At 42.4% G+C, this 20,672-nt stretch overlaps 1 protein-coding gene across 5 annotated transcripts in view; it reads right to left on the bottom strand.

The window, feature by feature from the left end:
* Window positions 1-20,672, bottom strand: part of CACNB4 (calcium voltage-gated channel auxiliary subunit beta 4) — a 266,875-nt gene that overhangs the window by 131,697 nt on the left and 114,506 nt on the right. Inside the window, exons 1-2 of one of the 5 annotated variants that reach the window (XM_059052305.2) lie at window positions 12,523-12,891; window positions 10,446-10,605 (exon numbers count right to left, since the gene is read on the bottom strand). The exons of 2 other annotated variants lie outside the window; for them this stretch is intronic. In XM_059052305.2, coding sequence (XP_058908288.1) covers window positions 10,446-10,451 — 6 coding nt within the window. In that variant the 5' untranslated portion in view covers window positions 10,452-10,605; window positions 12,523-12,891. Of the gene's footprint in view, window positions 1-10,445; window positions 10,606-12,522; window positions 12,892-13,656; window positions 13,710-20,672 lie in introns of those variants that run through there. 2 more of the 5 variants (XM_067026039.1, XM_067026038.1) reach the window with 2 other exon arrangements.

Consider the following 20,672-nt stretch of genomic DNA (forward strand, 5'->3'; position numbering starts at 1 on the left):
CAACATATTACTCAGTCCTAAGAAAACCCTGATAGTTATAATATCTTACATAGTTTGCATAGTTCTTTATATTATAACTTTGATCCAAGGGGTTTAAAACACACACACACACGCGCGCGCACACATGCACACACGTACGCACCATCCAAGATACCACAGCTGATGAAAGCATCTATAATAATTATAAGATCTACCTCACCCTGCTTACAACACTACAACACTCTGTAGTAGCAATAATTAAAGAATCAGAGTTATAAAAATAATATGAGAAACTAATGTCTAAAAATAATGTATATTAATTTATAAGTAGATAAATTTTAAAAATGAAAACAGTCAGTGTTCACATAACATGTTTGCCAGCTTAGCTTTAATATTTAAAGACTTAATCAGCACCTCTCTGTTGAGTACACCCATGTACCAAGCACACACTCTCCCAAGAGTAAACATCTGAATCTTAGAACTTTATTCAAATAAACCTCAACTGAGACGCATGGCAATCATCAGTTTATTCTTTATCATCTGAACTGGCTCTCTGCTGATGCCCTGGCACTGTTCTGTAAGCATAAGGACCAGTTCTCACCACTGAAAACGGCCTGGTTCTGACCCTGCAGACACTGCTAGAGGCAGAGAGAACATCTACTCTGAGTCCTCTTTACCTTAGGAATCATCATTTTTCGAGGGGTGAGGCATCTACTGTACATGGCAGGTAACCACCAGTATAGTGAGTAATCTGTCCCGGGGAGGGTGGTGAAGCAAAAGGCCAAGAGGAGCATCAAGCAACAAGAGAACGTTCTGCTCCAGACACTGGAAGGGCACGGTCTTCCCATCTCCCAGTGATGAATCATGTGTCCCATCCTTGGCCAACTGGTCCACCAGCCAAGGATTAGAGCTCTTCTGAACTCAGGACCTCCAGCCCATAGTCAGTGTAAGAATCTCCTCCATCTACATTTCTCAGGCTCTAACAATGGGAAGCAAGGGCCTTCATTATCCCCATCCTAACCTTAATCCCTATCCCAGCTTCCAGTATCCCACTAGTTTCACTTGCTTCCCCTAAAGAGACTCACAAAACTTCTAACTGAAGTATAAGGCACATACAGAAACATACCATATACATGTGCAATTCATTGGATTTTCACAAATTTTACACTGCATAACTGGCAAGCAGTCAAATGGACTTTTTAATAAGAGACACACGAGGTCTGTTTAGCTTTACCAAAAATGGCAAAGTCTGGTCTCCAAGCTAGTATTTTCCATGGGCTTTGTGTAACCTCGCAAAACAATTTCCGCTTTAACACTGTAAAGGGAATACTCCTCTTAGCCTTCCCACCCCCGCTCCACTAAGTCACTACGTCTTTTAATAAGGAGGCTGTCATCAGAACGGTAAAATCTCCCAGCGCTAATCCTTACTCCCACCAAACCTCCCACTGTTTTATGTGCTGGGAATCACAATGTGATGACGTTAGGAGGGATCCTAAGAATTAATTCTGGTTCAGCCATGACAGTGGAGCGGAGCTGAGCCACAAGCTGGTCTCATCCACGCTTTTCTATATCTGCTCGTTATCTGCAGAGATCTTCGTGTATTGTGGTGGGAGCCCGCACTGCTTAACTTCTCAAGCTTTCTCCACAAGACTAGTATTTAAATCTTTTATTTTCTCCCATGCTAGACCTTGTTGAAGTAATCCAAATCTTAATTTAGACAAAACACTATTAAAATCCAGGTCACCATGTTCAGTAGAACTATTTTCACATATGAAAGGCAATACACATCTCCAATAGAAAATGACCAAAAGGGACTTCCCTGGTGGCACAATGGTTAAGAATCTGCGTGCCAATGCAGGCAACATGGATTCGATCCCTGGTCTGGGAAGATCCCACATGCCCTGGAGCAACTAAGCCCGTGCGCCACAGCTACTGAAGCTCGCACGCCTAGAGTCCAAGCTCCGCAACAAGATAAGCCACCGCCATGAGAAGCCCGTGCACCACAATCAAGAGTAGCCCCCGCTTGCTGTAACTAGAGAAAGCCCGCGCACATCAATGAAGACCCAACGCAGCCATAAATAAATGAATAAATAGATAGATAGATAGATAAGTAAGTAAATAAATTTACTTTCAAAAGAAAAGAAAAAAAAAGAAAATGACCAACAGCAGCAACTCGAGCTTCACTGGCATCTTCAGAGGTATGTTTTAGGAATGTCTTCCGAGCACATGCTTTCATCTGTTGACATGAATATACTCAGAGAAGGCCCAATAACAATGTTCATGAAAGCATCGTCCTCTCCAGATCAGACTCCACTCTTCCCCACTCCACTCTTACACTGCATGGCTGACCTATAAGCCCTACTCTTTGGCTTCTGGTTGGGTTTGGCCAGTGGGAGCCCCAACAGAGTCCAGAGTGAGGGGAGAGAATGAGTTTAGGGTATTTATCCCCTAGCTTCCTCCCCGTGGGATGTCCTCAGGCTGGCTGCAACCCTCCACAGGCAAAGCTGCATCCTTCTCAAGGTGGCCTTCTTGACAGGACTCAGTCCTCCTAGTTTTCCATAACCACGCCCATTTCTGGTCCCATTAAGCCTAAGGGTGGTAACAGCTCTGCAGTTACCAGACCTCGTGCTTTCCTTACACCCTACCAACACCTTTTCAATTTATTAAACCCTCTCAAATTGTCCTAATTTGAGGATGCTATCTGTTTTTTGTAGAGATTCTGATTGATACAAGGACCTCTCGCCCCCCCTACTCAGAACGTGTTGTTTCCTTTTATCTTTGACAAATACTGCTATCCATTTTTACCTTTTAAAAATATCACTACTGAATCATGCAAATGTTTTCCTGGATTGGAAGCTCATGGAGATGAACTGAAAATAAGAAAGAATAAAAATGGGACTTTGGTCACTCTTGGCTAGGGCCAAATGTAGCATCGACATGCAAATGTCATCAAGACCTGCATACAAATAATGAAGACGCCAACATTTTCCTAAAACACAAAACCTCTTTCTGACATTCTCTAACACTGAGTTTTTAATGTTCGTTTAAGTTTTATGGATGCACTATCATTTTAATCCATCAAGGACTGGGGATTTCAAATCGTATCAGAAAGGAATAGCAAACAAAAAAGCTTGAAAGAAATTGCAACTTAATCTGGATTCCAAGTTAGATAAAGGTCTCACCATTTGCATCAGAGAGCAATCTAGTCTCTATCTTGGATATTCTCCCAACTCCCAACTGCTCTGTTAGCTGTCAAGCAAGCACCATACAAAATAATTTGCTTATATCACCCTTCAGTGGTTTATTCCAATTTTTTATATTATTAACCCTGGTATTCAGCATTGTAAAAAGAACACTGCTCTAGAAAGAGATGTGAGGAGGTTCTAGGGCCAGTTTCACCACAAATTGTCTGGGTCATTCTGCACAAGTTGCCTCACCGCTTTTGAACCTCAGTTTTTTCATTTATGAAATGAAGTGCGGGGGCGGGGGTGGTGGATGCAACTTCTCAAATCTCTTTGAGTTTTTTAAAATAACATTACAACAGACAGTAAATAAATTCTTCTTATGGAACCTGGAAGCCTCAGCCTAACGCTGCTTCCCTTGATCGAGAAAATTCTTTATAGTCTTATATTTCACAATAAAATTCTGAGTTAATTTGGTTTATTCTCAATCAAAAATGAATGTTTATATTTATTTTAATATAAAAATGTTTTACAATACTCACCAATATCTATAAATCTTAAAATGTACTAACCCAGCAATTTCACTTCTAGGAAACTATTTTGGGGAAATGCTCCATGTGTATACAAAGATTCATATGTATGAATATTAACCATAACATTTATCTGCAGGATTGAAAATGGGGAATATTCTAAATCTATCAATGGGCTAAATTCATTATGGTAAATCCACCCTATACAGTCATTATGTCATTCAGTTATTAAAAAGAATAAATTGTTAGGGAAAAACACCCATGGTACATTTTTAGGTAAAGAAAGCCAAGTCACAGAATAATATTTATGATGATCTCATTTATATATTTTTTAATTACAAATAGCACATATGTGCTTATAAGTATGTTTTTCTAAATATCCATGTCTATCAATGTATAGAAAAAAGGTCTGAATGGATACCTATGGAATTTCTAAGAACAGCTACCTTTGAGGAAGGGACTAAGTTGGGAGACAGTCAAGGAAGATAAATTTTTCACACTACATGGTTTTTTACTGCTTAAATATTTTTTCCTAAATACCTCATTTCACTGAATTTAAGATAACAATGATTTTAAGACTCAACATCAGATTATGTATCACTAGGGGGAAAAGCTACCAATAAAACGATGAGATACCATTAATTTTAAGATGTAGCCCCATTTTAGATGTATCAAAATGTGTGTGAGGGGGTAGATGCCTCAGGGTCAACAAAATACACTATATGACCTCAGAAATTGTTACAATATAGAAGAAAACTAACATTGGGACTCTAGAAAGACACATCATGTCTTATGTACCAAATATTTGGTTTTTAGTTAGCTAATAATTAAATGTGACTATCAAGGATCTTTCCTTTATAAAATCAAGTATCGACATAGCATTTTCAGACCTGTGTGGTTTTATTCCTTACTCTATTCTGCAGCATCATCGCACTTCACAGCAGGCCCTGTGCATCGTGATAACTAGGAAATGTTCTGAGCTTCCCTACCTTATCAATTTCACCTACCTAATATAAATATATAACTCCATCCCTATATTCTAAGCAACAACAACATGATCAAAATGTGAGATTATTTGAAAGTCTAATAATAAATTCTTAATTCTACCTCTTGGATCAATAGAGCCATTGAATCAAATAAACTCCAAGACATTAATCTCTGGAACATCATTTGAAATTAAATATTAAGCTATCAATAATGGCTCTTTGGACATAAACGGGGGAACTAATTTGTTTACTCACTAACTATTTTAGCATGATGGTCATCACATTTTTCTAGCTTGTTGATAAATATTTGCCTCCAACTCTTACTTCATTCAAACACTATTTAAGAGAATATCTGATTTGTGGCTGAAGTAAACATTCTTTACTTTTTCATCTTGGTGGCCTTTCACTTTATCATAGAGGAAAATCAAACAGATCAGGCACAGTCACTCCTTTTAAAAGTAATGAATGACTTTATAAAAAATAATAAATATCTCCTAGAATTTATTCTATTCCTGGGGTTTTCCTATTGACTGATTATTGTTTTCAGTACACCCCAAAGGATAATAATGCTGAGCTGAAGAAAAGTTTGTAAAGCAAGAAAACACCAAACAATAAACATTCTTGATGATTAAACGTCACAACCATCACAAAATAATTATTTAAACTTTTTTGTCAATACTTTCCTAGTGTACAACTAAGGAGGAAAGACAGAGATAATCTAAAGAAATACCTCTCCTCAATCATTAATAAGAATTAGGAGAAGCTTACTTCTCAGAAAGCTTTTGCCTTTGATTTTTTTTTTTTTTTTTTAGAGATGAGACTCAAATGTTTCCACCTCAAATTGCTGTGGTCTGGAAGTGCACTGTGGGTATTGGTAAGCAAATGAGCAATAGGAAAAGCAACCTTTTTTGGCTTCTAGAGTTAAAAATTTAAGATAAAAAAAAATCTTCCTTTTCAAACATCTAGTCCTTTCAAAGATGTGTGTCACACACACCTTCTTCCTTCAAAGATTCTAAAAAAGACTCAAGGTCCAAATCCTGACCCCTTAGTCAGCATACATAAAACACCATGGTAATTGATCATTTCAAAAAGCAAATGGCATATAGTGGCATTTGTACCCCAACTGAAGAAACTGCTTATCAGCAAACAGAACAAAATTCTGGATTTGAAGAAACCTTAGAAATTATCTAGTCAAACCTCTCTGTTTTATAGGAGGAAATATTAAGGATTAGATGGATTACATGACTTGCTCAAGGCCACTGCTAGTAAGTGGCAAAGACCAAAACCTTCAACTCCCAGCAATTATGCACTACCACCCCCTCTTCTGAAAACACAACAAACCAATCAACCAATCATAAGGCCTCAGGAGATCAGTGCATATTTTCACCTGTCAACTACTATAATATTTTTGGAAATCACTGTCAAAAGCCATGCAAGTACTCTGAAAATAAACCACAGGATTTGGTGGGAATATTAAAACCTGCCAAGGAAGGAGTATGTTTAGTTCCCAAAAGCATAAGTATATTCATTATATGTATAATAATAATAGCAGAAAACACTTACAGTATATGTTTTAAGAGCTTTACAAATATTAACTAATTTAATTTTCAAAACCACCCCAGATGCAGGTTCCATTATCATTAACACTTTGGGGATATGGAAACTGAGGCCCAGAAAATTTAAGACATGTACCCAGGGCCACAAGCTAGGAAGTGGAGAGCCAGGACTTAATCCCTGACAATCTTGACTGAGTCTCTGTTTTTATTCACAACACTAGTACACCACATACATGTTTCATAATACAAAACAAAAAAAGTAAATTTGACATTTTCCCAGCTCATAGCCATGTTCAGTAAAAGATAAATTTTTTTAAGTTTTATGGAGGTTAAAAATGATTAAGAGATACTTTTAATTACAACCTTATCACTCACTGAACTTTTCAACAAATCTGCTAATAGAATAATAACACTGGAGGTCAGATTCTCTTTCCTATATGATGCTCAAGCTAAAAAGAAGAGAGGGATTACAGAATAATAGGAACAAAAAAGGCAAAATAAGAGGACTAAGTTATTCACAAACTACACAATCAAGCTCCTGAATAATTGGCAGCTGCCAATATTCATGTTAAGATGTACTATCTTAGATCAATTCCCTGGAATGAAAAGGGAATGAAAGCAAATCAAAACATCCTGTTTTAAATGTGAGACTTTTCAATATTTCTAAGAACAGATGTAAAAGAAAAAAATAGGATATAGGAAGTACTGATGTTGTGGCACCATTTAAGAGAGAGAAAAGTATTTATTGCTCAAACCACATATTTATGCTATAAAAGAATACATAAATGTATAGTGAGAACAAGGATTGGTCTATTTAGATCTTAAAAACTGCCATGTGAGCTATCTGGGTCACCTTCCTTTTGTCTGGGCTGCAGTTTTATCATAGACTCTTCCAAGTCCTAAAAAGTTCAAAGTCCAAGCTATAAAAATCTACAGCTCCCAATCGGCTTCCCATTATTTTATGTGAACTGTAAACTCTCCTGAGTTTACACACTACTAGTGCTCCATCCTCAATAAGTAAGATCCCAGGCACCTGCTCCACGTGGCCTCACCTTGGGTCACAGTGTAACAGTTGTTGCTGCGTTTACTGTCTGGCAGACACATTACAGGCACCTAAGTCAGCCTGATTTAGATCAGCATACAGTCTCTATCTATGCAGCTTTCTTGGTGTAATTTTTAACTTAGCTTCATGGAAATCTGAGCTCATGACTTGATGATTATTGTAAAGGACCAGTGGGAGAGGGAAGAAAAAGAACACAACTTAACACATTCAGTTATGTCTCCTGTCGTCCTTGGGTGGCTTAGTTTACCTAGGTAAGGGATGTTTAAGGCAGATGGTGAACTGAATGATGAGAACTGTCCACACAGAAAGAAGATCCAAGCTGAACTCTGATGGAAAGGGAAGGGCTAAGGCAATGGGATACCTCCTCACCTTCACCCTAAAAGCATTTGTTTTCATCGTTATGGCAGACCTTCCTACAGAACATCTTACACCACAGAATAATGTAATGTTCACTGTATACACAGAGTCAGAAGACCACATTCTAAAGTCCTGATTGACTCATCATAATCGAATAGGAAGCAGAACACCAGCAGGAAAGGAGATACAGAAGCCCCCGAGGAAAGTTGGGGGTCGATCCTAATGCTTTTCCCTCTGTCACTTGAAAATGCAAAGTACCAAGAAAGAGGCAAGACTGATGACCTTGGAGAGGCAAATTCATGGGTTCTGACCAGATTTAAGGAATTTCTCTCTTTAGCTCCACGACAATTACATCCAGAAATCATTTCAATATATATTGCTAAGAACTGATTGATTGAAGAGAAGGTTCTGTTCACCACTTACTTAACAGACTCGGGACAAACACCAAAATTGCTCAACTAAGTAAAACAAGTTGATTTTCTTAGTTAAATTTATTACACATAAGCAGCATTTGGTTTTCCTCTCTGGCCAGTGATGCATTCTTTCATAGAACAGGCCTGACTCTCTAGAAATAGGTCAGAAAGACTTTTTAACCCCAGAAGGGATCTTCTGATATACCAAACCAAAAAGACCTCTGGTCTAAACATTTCCAAAAGAAATCTAATCCTTACTATCCCTAGAGTGTTTTTCCAAGGGTCCCTAAACACACAAAGCTTTCTGTTTGAAATTTATCCTCCTTCCTAACAAGCACAAGGACATATCTTCATATTTAATAACTCTATTATAATCTTTGAAAGTAGCAATCATTTATTCTCTTGGGGATGTGTTGCTTTTCAACCCTCTTGGGTATCTTTATTTATGTCAAAAGCAGTTAGTTTTCCTTCTCCAGAAGTTCTATGGCAGAAATCTCCCACTTAGCATTAACCATCGATTAGCAAAGCGTGGATCATATCTATACGTGAATGTCCATGAATGTACGAGGGTGTACATTGTGTGTACACCTATGGGTACACAGACATTTAGGCAAACACACATAGTTATACAGCTTATAGAAAATGAACAGTATAAATAATTAACATATAGTTATCCTTATAATATGTAAGTAGATGTTAATTTACATACGTGCTTTAATATATACGTACACATTAGATTTTGTAAAATTTACCTTCACTTTAAGAGTTCTAATAATGTTAATAAATATACTATGGCTCCTTTCTGTGTTTGAAAACACTTACAAGAATATATTTCCCTCCCTAGTAAATGCCTTGGATTATGATCTGATCATCTTTTTTATTGAAAAAGGTCAGTTCCCTCCCTCTACATTCAGATGTAAGCATTTGGAAAAGGAACAAATTGTGTCACAGAAATCAGCTATTAATTTAATGTGAGTTAAGCCTGGCTTCCCTTTACAAAATACTCTTAAGAATCTGTATTTCATTTAAAATGCTCAAAATTCCAGAAGGTCCATGTAGGAACTTTAAATTTTGCAAAGCGTCTCCTGCACAGGCCAGTCTAGTCCTCATGTGCTCAATATCTTATCAAGAGAGAGAACAGGACTTCACAGAATGCAATACACAGTAGCAGGTTTAGAATGACATACTTACATACACGTACAACGACAGTCTGAAAGGATACACAGTAATACGTTAACAGCAATTATCTCTGGGTGGATTTTAGGTAACTTTTTCTACTTATCTGCTTCTTCCATTTATCCCTATAAGAACATCCCTCATACTGTTTGTGTAATACCCCTGCCGAGTGAAAAAAATCTGTTCTTATAGCGATTTCACAAACGTCAAAATACGCAATGAATCCATTTATAAGATGTGTATACCAAGGAGCAGATCTATCAAAATCAGTTGTGCATCAGATAAAAAACAGATAGTGTACATTGGGGGCTCAGCCAGTGAAAAGTATCTTGGCCATCGAGAGCTGCCTGAAGACCCAGTGGGGGCGGGGAAGGTGGAATGGGGCAACCCTCCCGCAGAAGACAACATACTCACAGTCTGTGCATGATGGAACTAACTGACCTGGGCTTAGGAGTACGCACTCCATTATCCACGTCAAGGCAACAAAAGAAGTGATGTGACATTCTGTGTGAAACCTCCCACTCCTGTGCAGGGCCTTGCTATGGGACACCAAAAGGCCTTTTGTACTTCCTTGCAAATCTAAATGATGCTGACACATAACTACCCTCCTAGAAACCAGAGCAGAAGTTATCGGATTTGTCCGAAAAGACTCCAAAGGACTCGAGTCTAAAATGCCCAGACTTGAGTGTGTTGCAGCGTGGCTCCCGTTCCCCTCTCTCTGTATATACACAGTACGTGAAACACAGAGGTGACGAGCAAAAATCTAGGTTACCCGGAGTGGACTATCTACCTCTGGACCAGATTCTTATAAAAAGGCCTAGCATCACAGGACCAAAATCTCTCTCACACTACGGGGAGGTGCAGTGCTAACAGTGTACAATAACACTTTGTTCTTATTCAGAATAAAATATCAGTCCCCAGGCGAGATGATCTTATTACAGGCTGACTGTGTGAACACACTGAATAGAATCACTTATGACAGGTAAAAAACCCCGCATACCCCACGAAGACATTTTCAACAGCACAGAGCAGTGGGACGCATGTGGGTGGCTTCCCCAGTCCCCCAAAGGAAGCACCGTACTCGGCTTTTAGTGACTGTGTATTCTCGGACTGCAGCTGGGCGTCTGAGAAAACCCTCTCCACACCTATCCACCAGACCTGTTCTGAGAGCTTAGCTTCGATCTGGGCAAACCCCACACTTACAGCCATAAATGCATTGGCATTGAGAAAGACTGCTGAGGATGTGGCTCTCCAGGTGTGGCTTTATTTTTCACTTCACCGGGTCAGCTATTTAGGCCTAGTCTTCTCCATTGGCTTGAAGCTTTGTTCACACCATCTTGGGTAACACATCACATTATTCTTCCTTATAAAAACAAATAAACTCAAATGAGCATTCAGAGACAGTTCACCCCTCCGAACACCTCTGCCTTCCCCTCTGATTTATGGGACACCCTTCCTATCCCACCCATGAGAAAGCCTCCCCTACTCTCTCTCAACTAAGGATGGGCCAGGTGCCTTTCTTCCTTCCTCAAGTTTCCCACCTGCCTTGCCTCTGCAGACATGCACAGCCCCGAGGATCTCAGCCTGCTGGCCGCCACTGAGTCACTGGGAGCAGAGCACTGCAGTACCTAGCACTACCCGCCATCAACTACCGCCACGGACTCAAATCACTGCACTCGGCACTTGCCACCCCACCCAAAAGCTCAGCCGTCCTGGGAGGCTGGACCAAGAGGGGAAAAACACATGTTTTTATACTTATAATGGCTCCCCTCTGAACCACTGCATCCGAAATGTACACAGTTCTGGAGAACAAGGTGGTGGATACATTCATTCCTAGCCGACTCTGGCCAGAGCAGCCGGTGTCTCACATCACCGGTTTATTCTGCAGTAAGTCCAATCCACTTAAGTTTAAAACCAAGGGTCGAAAAGTTGCAATTCAATGAGGCATCACATGTTTCATAACTGAGTGTGGAGAGAAGGGGTAGGAGAAATATAATCAGACCTCGCGAAGAACCAAGCCAGGGAAGCAGTTCACTCAACTCCTCTACTTGCCAGTTTCCATCCTCCCACCCCACTTGCCAACGTGGACCTTCTCTATCTCAGCCACCGACATTTCCCACTATAGTCCCTTGCGGTAAACTGACAGGCTGGTAATTTACGAGCACGCTGGGCAACACCAGAGAGACTTTGCAGAAACAGAGTTGGAGTGAGAGCTCACACGCAGACAGGCAGGAAAATGGGATGCCTCATCAGAACAGAGGGTTTCTATCTTTCAGGGCTAGCACATCATTTGATACATACGTCTGCACTGACGTATAGCATAGGTTTTTTTTTTCTGTTATAATCTGTTTGTTTGGTGGTTTAGCCAGAGAATCTTATATAACACATTCCTGTTTCAAATGTAGCAACATGTATGGCATTGCACTCAGAAAATTCAGGCTCCGCACAGCAGGTCCCATTCCTATCCCGAATCATTCTACCTTGCAAGGTTTCTATATAATTGATGAAAAAAAATCAAGAACCACCACTAGCAATAGTAAAAGAAAGATTCAGTCATCAGCTTTACCCTGGATTCAAAAGCTAGCATTCAGATGGTATGATTTTAGGGATATCTCAAAACCACCTTCATCCTGATTTTAATACATTATATGAGCCCGACCTGCGGAGGGAAAGGAGTCCAGTTTTCTCAGCCAAAACACAAGTGAGCCTACTCTGGGCTTCCAGGGTAGAGTACAGGGACACACTTCCTGCCTCTGCCCTGGGGTGTTATAGGACCACAACCTTTGCATCTGATTTCCTTAACAAAGAAGCAGGAGATCTGCGCTGCTTGTTTGGCCAGAAAGCACATAATACAGCTACAGCTGAGGAACTTCCTTCACCCTAGCTCAATACAATGTGTCTTATATAATGAATGAGCCTTTTCTGTGAACCCTGCTATTGGAAAACATAGGCACTTTCTGCATAGTTTAAGCCGGTCTGCAAGGAGCAGTTATCCCGTGTCAGATCAAACGCGGACCAAGTATTGTATAAATCCAGGCAGACGACACCCTTAGATCCCTAATTTCTTTTTTGCTTGACAAGACATTACATAATAAAGAATTATTTCAGTTAACTCTAAACTATACAGAGAACATTTACACAGCAGCCAGCAAGCACCCGAATGATGTTGGCTTTCAGCTCCATGTTCCCTGCGTTGCCTAAGAAATAAGGGGGGGGGGCGGTGTTAGTGGGAGGAGGAAGAGGAGGGGAGAGGAAATCAGCTATCTATGAAAATACTTACAGCCTCCGAGTCTTCAATTCCATGCAGGTACAAATTGTCATACATGGAGGTCTGATAATCCAGAGCACCTCTATCAAGGCAAAAACAAAACTGCTACAGAAGCCACAGCTAGAGGTAAAGACAGAAGAGGCCTGTTTGGAAGAATTGCACCTGCCTTATCAATTGCTGTGTATTTACCAGGCAAGATGCTATTCATTCACATCACACAGGGTGAGGTTATCCCCAGAGGTGGTCCAGACCTGGCAGTTTATCTGCCTTCCCAAACAGAGCATAGAAAAGCAGAACCCTTTCTCAACCACAGACTGGTGACTGAGCTAGGAAAGCAGCCTCTGATTGGCTCAGCTCCCCTGCTTCAGTCAGCTGAAGAGTGTTCCCTCGGTGAGTGGAGGGCCGCTCCGAGCACCCGACCAAGCAGACAGCTGCTTCCTGTTTCGTCTGGATCATATAGCTCTGCAGCAAACACTTATCAACATCTAAAAGCCTGCTTGGTATGTTGGGAAAGGCAGGCGATTGAATACTCTAAACACAACTGCTCATCTTCTTAATGAAACGCACAATTGGAGGGGGATGGGGAGCAACAGAGAAATTGTTTTTCAGAGAATATTGTGTAAAGACAGGTGAACAGATACTCATCTCTAGCCAACACCTGTACTTAACAGATGCAACTGAAGTCCAACAGGCAATAAGTCATTTAAAATGTTTTTTTAAAAACCAAGATAAAAGAAAAACAACAAACAGATGGTAAGATTTCTTGCGGGAATTTCTACCGTAAAAGAATTTCTACTGTGAAAGTTTTCGATATTCTCGCTGAAATCTCTCTGCCTCGCTGACAAGAAGGTACCTCTGTGACCCAACTAGCGAAGTTTGAAAACGAAGCCAAAAACTCTCAAAAGCCTTTATGTAGATGCAAAATTTTCCATTTCTTTTTAGCTTGATTTTTTTTTTAAATCGCCTTTAAGTGACAGCCAACGTTTTAGCTTAAATCCTCTTTTTCCCAGCGCTTAGACCTTTAATATTCCTAAAGCAGCATGGATCTTTTTCCAAAAACCCAATCAGAAAAGTCCCGCTGCTTTCCCAGTTCCCATTACATCACAGCTCGGTTTGCCCTAGGACAGGTCCCACACTGGAGCATACCTAGATACTTGCAGCTTCCTGGTCAACCAATAAGGTACTGCAGCTTTGCGACAGAAGAGCTTTATAGCTCACTGTAAAAGAAGCCAGCTAAATTTGGAAAAAAAAGAAGTTGGTGAGGAGCAACGAACATAATCTACAGAAGCTGCATGACTCACGTGGGTAAAGCAATGACCCAGAAACTCAGAGGCTGAGCCCAGCTTCCCCGCTAATTGGTCAGATGACTCTGGACCAGTCACCACTTCTACGGGCTTCAGTTTCTTCACCTACCAAACTGAGGTAAGAAATAACCCAGAGAAAGGACTTTGCAAATCTAAAGCGCAACATAAACACTTACCAATGACAATCCTGCTTCGTCAGCTGGAAGGCATTGGCTGCAGTTCATGGGAACTCAGCACAGGAGTAACTGTCTGGCCCTGGACCCAGGAAATGAGGCCCGTCCTTCTAGCCAGTATCTCTAAAAAGCGTAACTCTTAAAGGGACAAATCTGAGTCACAAAGAGCAACACGAGAGCTACAACTGATGAGCCGAGCACAGTTCTTCCAGGTCTGCACTGACCCACTAAGGTCTTCCAATCACAGCTGCATACTTTGGGAACAGCATCAATCCTTTCAGATATAAAAGATGCCAAAGGGACTCACCTGTCCTTCAGAACCTGAAAATGGTAGGATTCATACAAGAGGTCAACTGTGCCACCAGGAGGATGGCAGAAGAGGATGGGTACAGTTGGCAGGATTTCATAGAAAGAGACCCAGTGGCAGCCCGACCTGTTGACGACTGTGTGTCCTGGAGCAAGTCATTTCCCAGGCTAACCTCAGCTCTCCCCTCCATCAAGCAAGAGGACTGGGCCAAAAGATTTCTAAGCTCAAATTCCTGTATCAGATTCTGTTATTTTAATTAACTCTCTAACTACAGCCATGTGATATTTTAGGCAGAATCAACAGAAAATCAAGGCAAGAGGGTCTTTTTTCTCCTTAGATTTTCCAGATCATTTCCTTATTTTACTATTTCAAATGAGAGTATAGATATTTCCTGAATATCTTTAAATGGGAATCTAAATTTGGGGGGGTGGGGGTGGGAAGAAGCCGTTCACTTCCATAATTCACCGACAAGATGAGAGAAACTGCCCCCTACTGGGAAAACTGTACATGGCTCAATTCCTCTCCTGCATTTCCCAACAGCCAATGTAAGGGTCTAAAGAAAGTCTTTAAAGAACAGGGGCTCGTTTTGTGATATACGAATGTAGGCAGTTAGGAAGATAGCTCAGGATCGGCGGTCAGGAGGGAGCATTGGATCAAGCAAAGTAGCTTGTGGTTACTCAAGGACTAGGAACAGACGTAAAGCAGGGGCAGCCTGGCTCTGCCTGCTTCCCAGGTTAGAAAAATGCTGAGCAAAGTGTTAGAGATGGGAGAACCCCGGAGGTCCCCTAATCCAGCCCTCATTTTTATACCCAGAAAGGTTAAACTGATGTATTCAAAGCCATAATTTTCTATACTTAAGTGTTCCTTCCCCGCTCCTTTTTTTTTTTTTTTTTTTTTTTTTTGCGGTACGCGGGCCTCTCACTGTTGTGGCCTCTCCCGTTGCAGAGCACAGGCTCCGGACGCGCAGGCTCAGCGGCCATGGCTCACGGGCCCAGCCGCTCCACGGTATGTGGGATCTTCCCGGACCGGGGCACGAACTCGTGTCCCCTGCATCAGCAGGCGGACTCTCAACCACTGCACCACCAGGGAAGCCCCCCGCTCCTTCTTGAGGGGGTTTTCAAGATTAGGAATGAGGATTGGGTGTATTCCCAGGAGGAATTTGGTAAAATGAAAGGGGGGGGGTCACTTTGATGGGAAAACCCCTATTGTTCCCACTCCTTTCATTCTAAAAACTATCTAATCACAAGCTATTTGGTCACCCTCAAGCTGACAACTGAAAATCAATTAATGGATTTGGGAGTCTGCCCCTAGTGTTTGGATCTCCATAGAATAAGCATTGCACATACAGGTCACCTAAAGGTCTCAACCCAAGGCTCAGGCTGATCCCAGAGTTCCAGAGGCAGCCAGTGAGAGACTCAGTCTGGACTTCCCCAAAGGAACTCTGAGAAGTTCCCAGAAAAGTAAACTCTAACTCCAAGAGGCTCTTGGAACTGACCATTCCTGTCCCAAGATTCTCTGAACTGAGAGCTGGCTGAGAAGTAGCGAGAGGTCCCTGGGAGCTTCCTGGGCCTGTTTCAGATCATCTCAAGTTCCTAGCTTTTGGTGAAAGGGCCTCGATATCCTATCAGGTCTAAGTTCAGAGGGCCAAATTTCAAGGGTGTCATATTTCATTGCAGCAAGAGGCGAACATCAAGTGAGGGGTTGGCACCGTCTTGGTTTTGGTTTGAAGAGTTCTCCAGTTAAGTGATTGAGAGGATGAAAGAGAAACCAACCCTGCCCTGGTCTACTTCTATTTCCAGCTACAATGAGGATCAGTCTGAAAAGCTCATGGGTCACCTTGCATCAGTGTTTCCCCATAACCTGCCCACCTCTCACCCCTGAGTAGCCTCCAAAACTACACAGCCCCCAAAGGCATCTTCCCATTTTGAGGGTGCCCTGCTGACTGTGTTTCCTTTCAAGTCATCTCTTACCATGATCAACAGTTCAAAGTCAAAAGATCTTATGAAAAGGCATTGTTTGTGTGATTCTATTCTCTAAATTCCACGTGATTCTCCGTATAGAGGTTATTCTTGCAATTTGACAAATGTCTCAACTGAGCTCAGTTCAGTGAAGGGAATGGTGTGGTCCTCAACAAATCAGAAAGCTCTCTTCTGCAGCTCAAGGCAACATTCAGCCAGTTTTTGTTGGCTTCAAACTTAGGGACATGGAGTTGCTTTTCCTTACCTGGGCTGGGCTTTGTAATACAGCACACCCATAGATTTGACGGTGGAATACAAAGGACAAGCATTTCTCTTTTCCATTTGTTTGGAAAGGGAGGGGAAGAGAGAGAGAGAAAAGCCAAGGATCAGCTGATTAGCTCTGAGTTTTAGATAGCTGTGATCAAGACAATTGGTACAGATTGGGAAACAAAAGGAAATTTTGCTATCTAATTTCCCCCCCACAGATTTCTCCAGAATTTAACTTTCTAAGCCAGTGGAGTTATGTGTTCTGCAGCAGGACTCTGAGAGGTCGGGGAAGAGACAAAAGAGCAATGTTTGGACTCTCATTGGCTCTGCGGACTAGAACAGGAGCCCAAGATCTCTGCCTGCCAATTTAACCTTGGGGATTATTTTGCTCTTTGTTTTTAAGGTTTTCTAAGTGGCCAAGTGTACTAGATGATTTTCTCCCTCTTCTCTTCTGCAAGCACAGATACACTTGTCTCCCTCTAGAAACATATATGGCGTTTTGCACGTTAATATTGTAACCCCTGTTTCCCCCCTGACGTGCTTCAGACAGGTGGTACCGGCAGGGCAGACAAAAGAGTGAAAACAACACAACACAAAACAAAACTCTACAAACCGACTGCCCTTTTAGTAGTCCTCTGAGTTTGAATTTAGACCTAACTACCTAGGCAGGTGTATGCTTACGTCTCTCTGTGCCTCATCTGTAATGGAGGTAAAAAGAGTTCTGGACTTCGTGAGTGAATGTATGAAAGGTACACAGAAGGTGCCTGGCACATCATAAGGCAGAGTGAAGAATCAGTCTTTTTGTAAAGGGAGTAGTGTGGAATCAGGGCCGCCTACATCGCCCAGCTCCGAGGGCCCCCATGCACTGCAATTCGTGTGAATGATACTCCCAGAAGTGGCGTCACAGGGATTCTTCAGAGCAGGCTAGTTAAGAGCAGGGACTCTGGAGCCAGGCTGCCTGCATATCCCCGTGGTGTCTCTTCCCAGCTGGATGACACTCAGTGAGCTACTTTGCCTTTCTGTAACTCCATCTCCTCCTCTGTAAAATGAGGATTACCCCCAAGATTATCGTGCAAGATAAAAAGCCTTGATATAAGAAAGTGCTCAGAACGAGGAGGTGTTGTACAAACGCGAGGCTGCACAAGCATCAGTTGCTTCTTCTCATCTCTGGGCTCTGGCCTGAAGACTTGGTACCCTTTGCCTCTGCGGTGGGATTCCTCGTCCCTGCTGCCCCTGATGCCGGCCTGGTCCTCTCAATCCCCACCTGGGTCCCTGGTCTCAGCCAGCAGAGCTGAGACCAGCATCCTGCCTCCCCCTGCTCTACTTACCTTCATGCCAACCTCCTCCCGGCTGCCTACCTGCTTCATCTGGCTAGGCTGACTGCTCCTTATGCTGAAGCTGGCAGGGACTCCCAGGCCTCGTTGGCCTGACGATACCTCAACCCTTCAGCCACCCCTCCGAGCTCCGCATCCTTCCCGTGTGCCCCGCGATAGGCGCAGCACGCGCACCTGACCTTCCCGACGGCCTGGCCTCTCCCCAAACTAGAATTCTGACTTCCCTCACCTCCACCAGCCACTCCTTGGCTGCCCCAGCCTGTCACAGCCCACTGCCAAGCAAGCACCCCTGCAAAAAACCTGTAACACATGCTACGACTGGTTCTCACCAAGGAGGCAAGAGGACAGTGAGAAAGAGAAACAGAGACAGGGATAAAAAGGCAGAGACAAAAAACCCTAGTGACACTCAAAGGAAGAAGGACTCTGTGGACTCATTTTTCCTCCTCTCTGCCACTCTTGATGGCTCCGGGAAAAAATAATACTTCATAATTCATAAAAGAGTGAGTGTAGGTAAGGTAAAAAATTTCCCGTGGCCTATTCACTTGCCAGAAAATGACAGATCCCTCCCCGTGATTGACGTATTACTCAGAAATCTCTTGCTTCCTGAAATTTCTGTTAAAAAAAAATGCCAATCTCTCGGCAAAAACATTCCACGCGGCCACAATTTTCATTAACTTTACAAAACTTTATTTTCCATGCTTCTGCCAAAAGGGGCTGAGGAGACTAGTCCAGCTGGTCTCCTCCCCGGCGCCTATACATCACTTAGCTCATATGATCAATGCTAATTTAATCATTACACTTTCAATTGCTGACCACTCTGCACTACTTTAGAGGCTGGGAACTCGAAGATGAGCAACTGCACCCTCCAGGGAAGCCGCATGGAGATCCTTCAGACACAAACCGAACCAAGGAGATGGCTGCAATCAGAGCTCTCACATTTGGAGAAGCTCTGAGGAGAGCTGGAGAGGAACTTGATTCCTTTATCTTCAAAGCTTCAGCAGGAGAAGCAGGAAAGGAGGAAGGAAGGGATCAATTTCACTCAGGGAACAGGGCAGAAATGAATCGCCACCAACTTACTACATGGCCATTGGCAAACCATTTTCCAATGATTCCTAATTTGCTATAAAGAGTAAACAGTTTCCTTTTTTAAATGTAAAATTTATGAAAGGTTATTTTCTATTCTGTTACTGCCTTGAGGTAGAAATTCAGGTTTTTCTCTCCCTGGGGGAGTTTTTCTCTTTGATTTGATAACATGTTTTTTGTTGTTGTTTTTGTTTCTTTTTTACAGATCCATTCAGTCATCCAGTAAACATCCATGAATTCTTACTAAGTACCTAGTATCTCCTCCAAACAGAAATCACATCATGTCAGCTCCTATCTGAAACCTTCTGAGGTTTCCCGTTGCTCTTATGGCGAAGACTCAAACCTTTAACATGGTCTAGCATGGCCTCAGCATTTCTCTCCTCACAGCCCTCATTTTGCACCTCTGACTCCTTCCCTCTCTCCTCTAGAGCCAGCCACCCCTTCTCGAACACCCCCATCACACCCGCTCCCACCACTGGGCTCCATCTAGTTTGAGCCCTTTGCCTAAAACCCCACCCCTCCCACCACCACGCCCCCATGAACACGCAGTAGTGAAGCTGATGAATTAACATCTGTCTCCAGAATGTGAGTTCCATGGAAAAAGGAATCCGGTAGCTTCTCGCTACATATGCCCGCTGCCGAGCACAGTGCCTTGCACACACACAGCTTTAAATAAATATGAGAATAATTCACAATGGCCCTGAACTCTTGGCCACTTCTGCACTTGGGCTGCCAAACAGTGCGGTGACTAACAGCAAAAAAAAAGCTCACAAAACGAAATGTGGATTTTTTAGAGCTAAGAAAACCCATAATACAAACATCCCGAGAGGGTCCTCAACAAATTGTCTTCATGCCCTGAGTGGGTAAGAGTTGTTCAGATTCAGATTCTCACAAATTAAATAATCTAGGTGTGACATAGAGGTGTTTTTTTAACAATGCCTTTATTAAAAAAAAAAACAATTTATGGGCTTCCCTGGTGGCACAGTGGTTGAGAGTCCTCCTGCCGATGCAGGGGACGCGGGTTCGTGCCCCAGTCCGGGAGGATCCCACGTGCCGCAGAGCGGCTGGGCCCGTGAGCCATGGCCGCTGAGCCGGTGCGTCCGGAGCCTGTGCTCCGCAACGGGGGAGGCCACAGCAGTGAGAGGCCCGCATACCACAAAGAAAAAAAAAAAAAAAAAAACAATTTATATAATGTGTTGGTGGGATTTTTGGGGGGGATGTGATGGAGAGAAGACCCCATGATCTTTCATACTTTCATCCCTCTGCACACAATGTTCCCTGTGTCTGGGAACATCTCACCCTCAACTTTTTCTAAGTAGTGAATTCATTTTCTTGAAGGTCCGAGGTAAATGTCACTGAGCCTTTCCCCAGTTCCCTCAGACAATCACACACTCATTCTATATTCCCATAGCTCTCTATGCTCCTAGACTTCTACTAATGGGCCTACCACATAATAGTGTATAATTCATCCACAGACCTGTTTTTTCTGCTACAAGATGAACAACTCAATCAAGAACCATGTCTTACTCAGCTTTGTACCCTAAATGCTTCATTCCACAGAAGAGCCTCAATAAATACTGGATGCAGAAAGTGAATGACAAACATGAAAAGAAAACCCACATTTTGAGCCCTGATGACACTGCCTCCATCATAATCCATGCAGTCTAGTCTAGTAGATGTTTGAGACCTTAGAGGGAATCAACAGAGAAGGGAATGAGCCAGGAATCTGTAAGGTC

The sequence above is a fragment of the Kogia breviceps genome, chromosome 2 (genome assembly GCF_026419965.1).
Source record: "Kogia breviceps isolate mKogBre1 chromosome 2, mKogBre1 haplotype 1, whole genome shotgun sequence".
NCBI lineage: Eukaryota > Metazoa > Chordata > Mammalia > Artiodactyla > Physeteridae > Kogia > Kogia breviceps.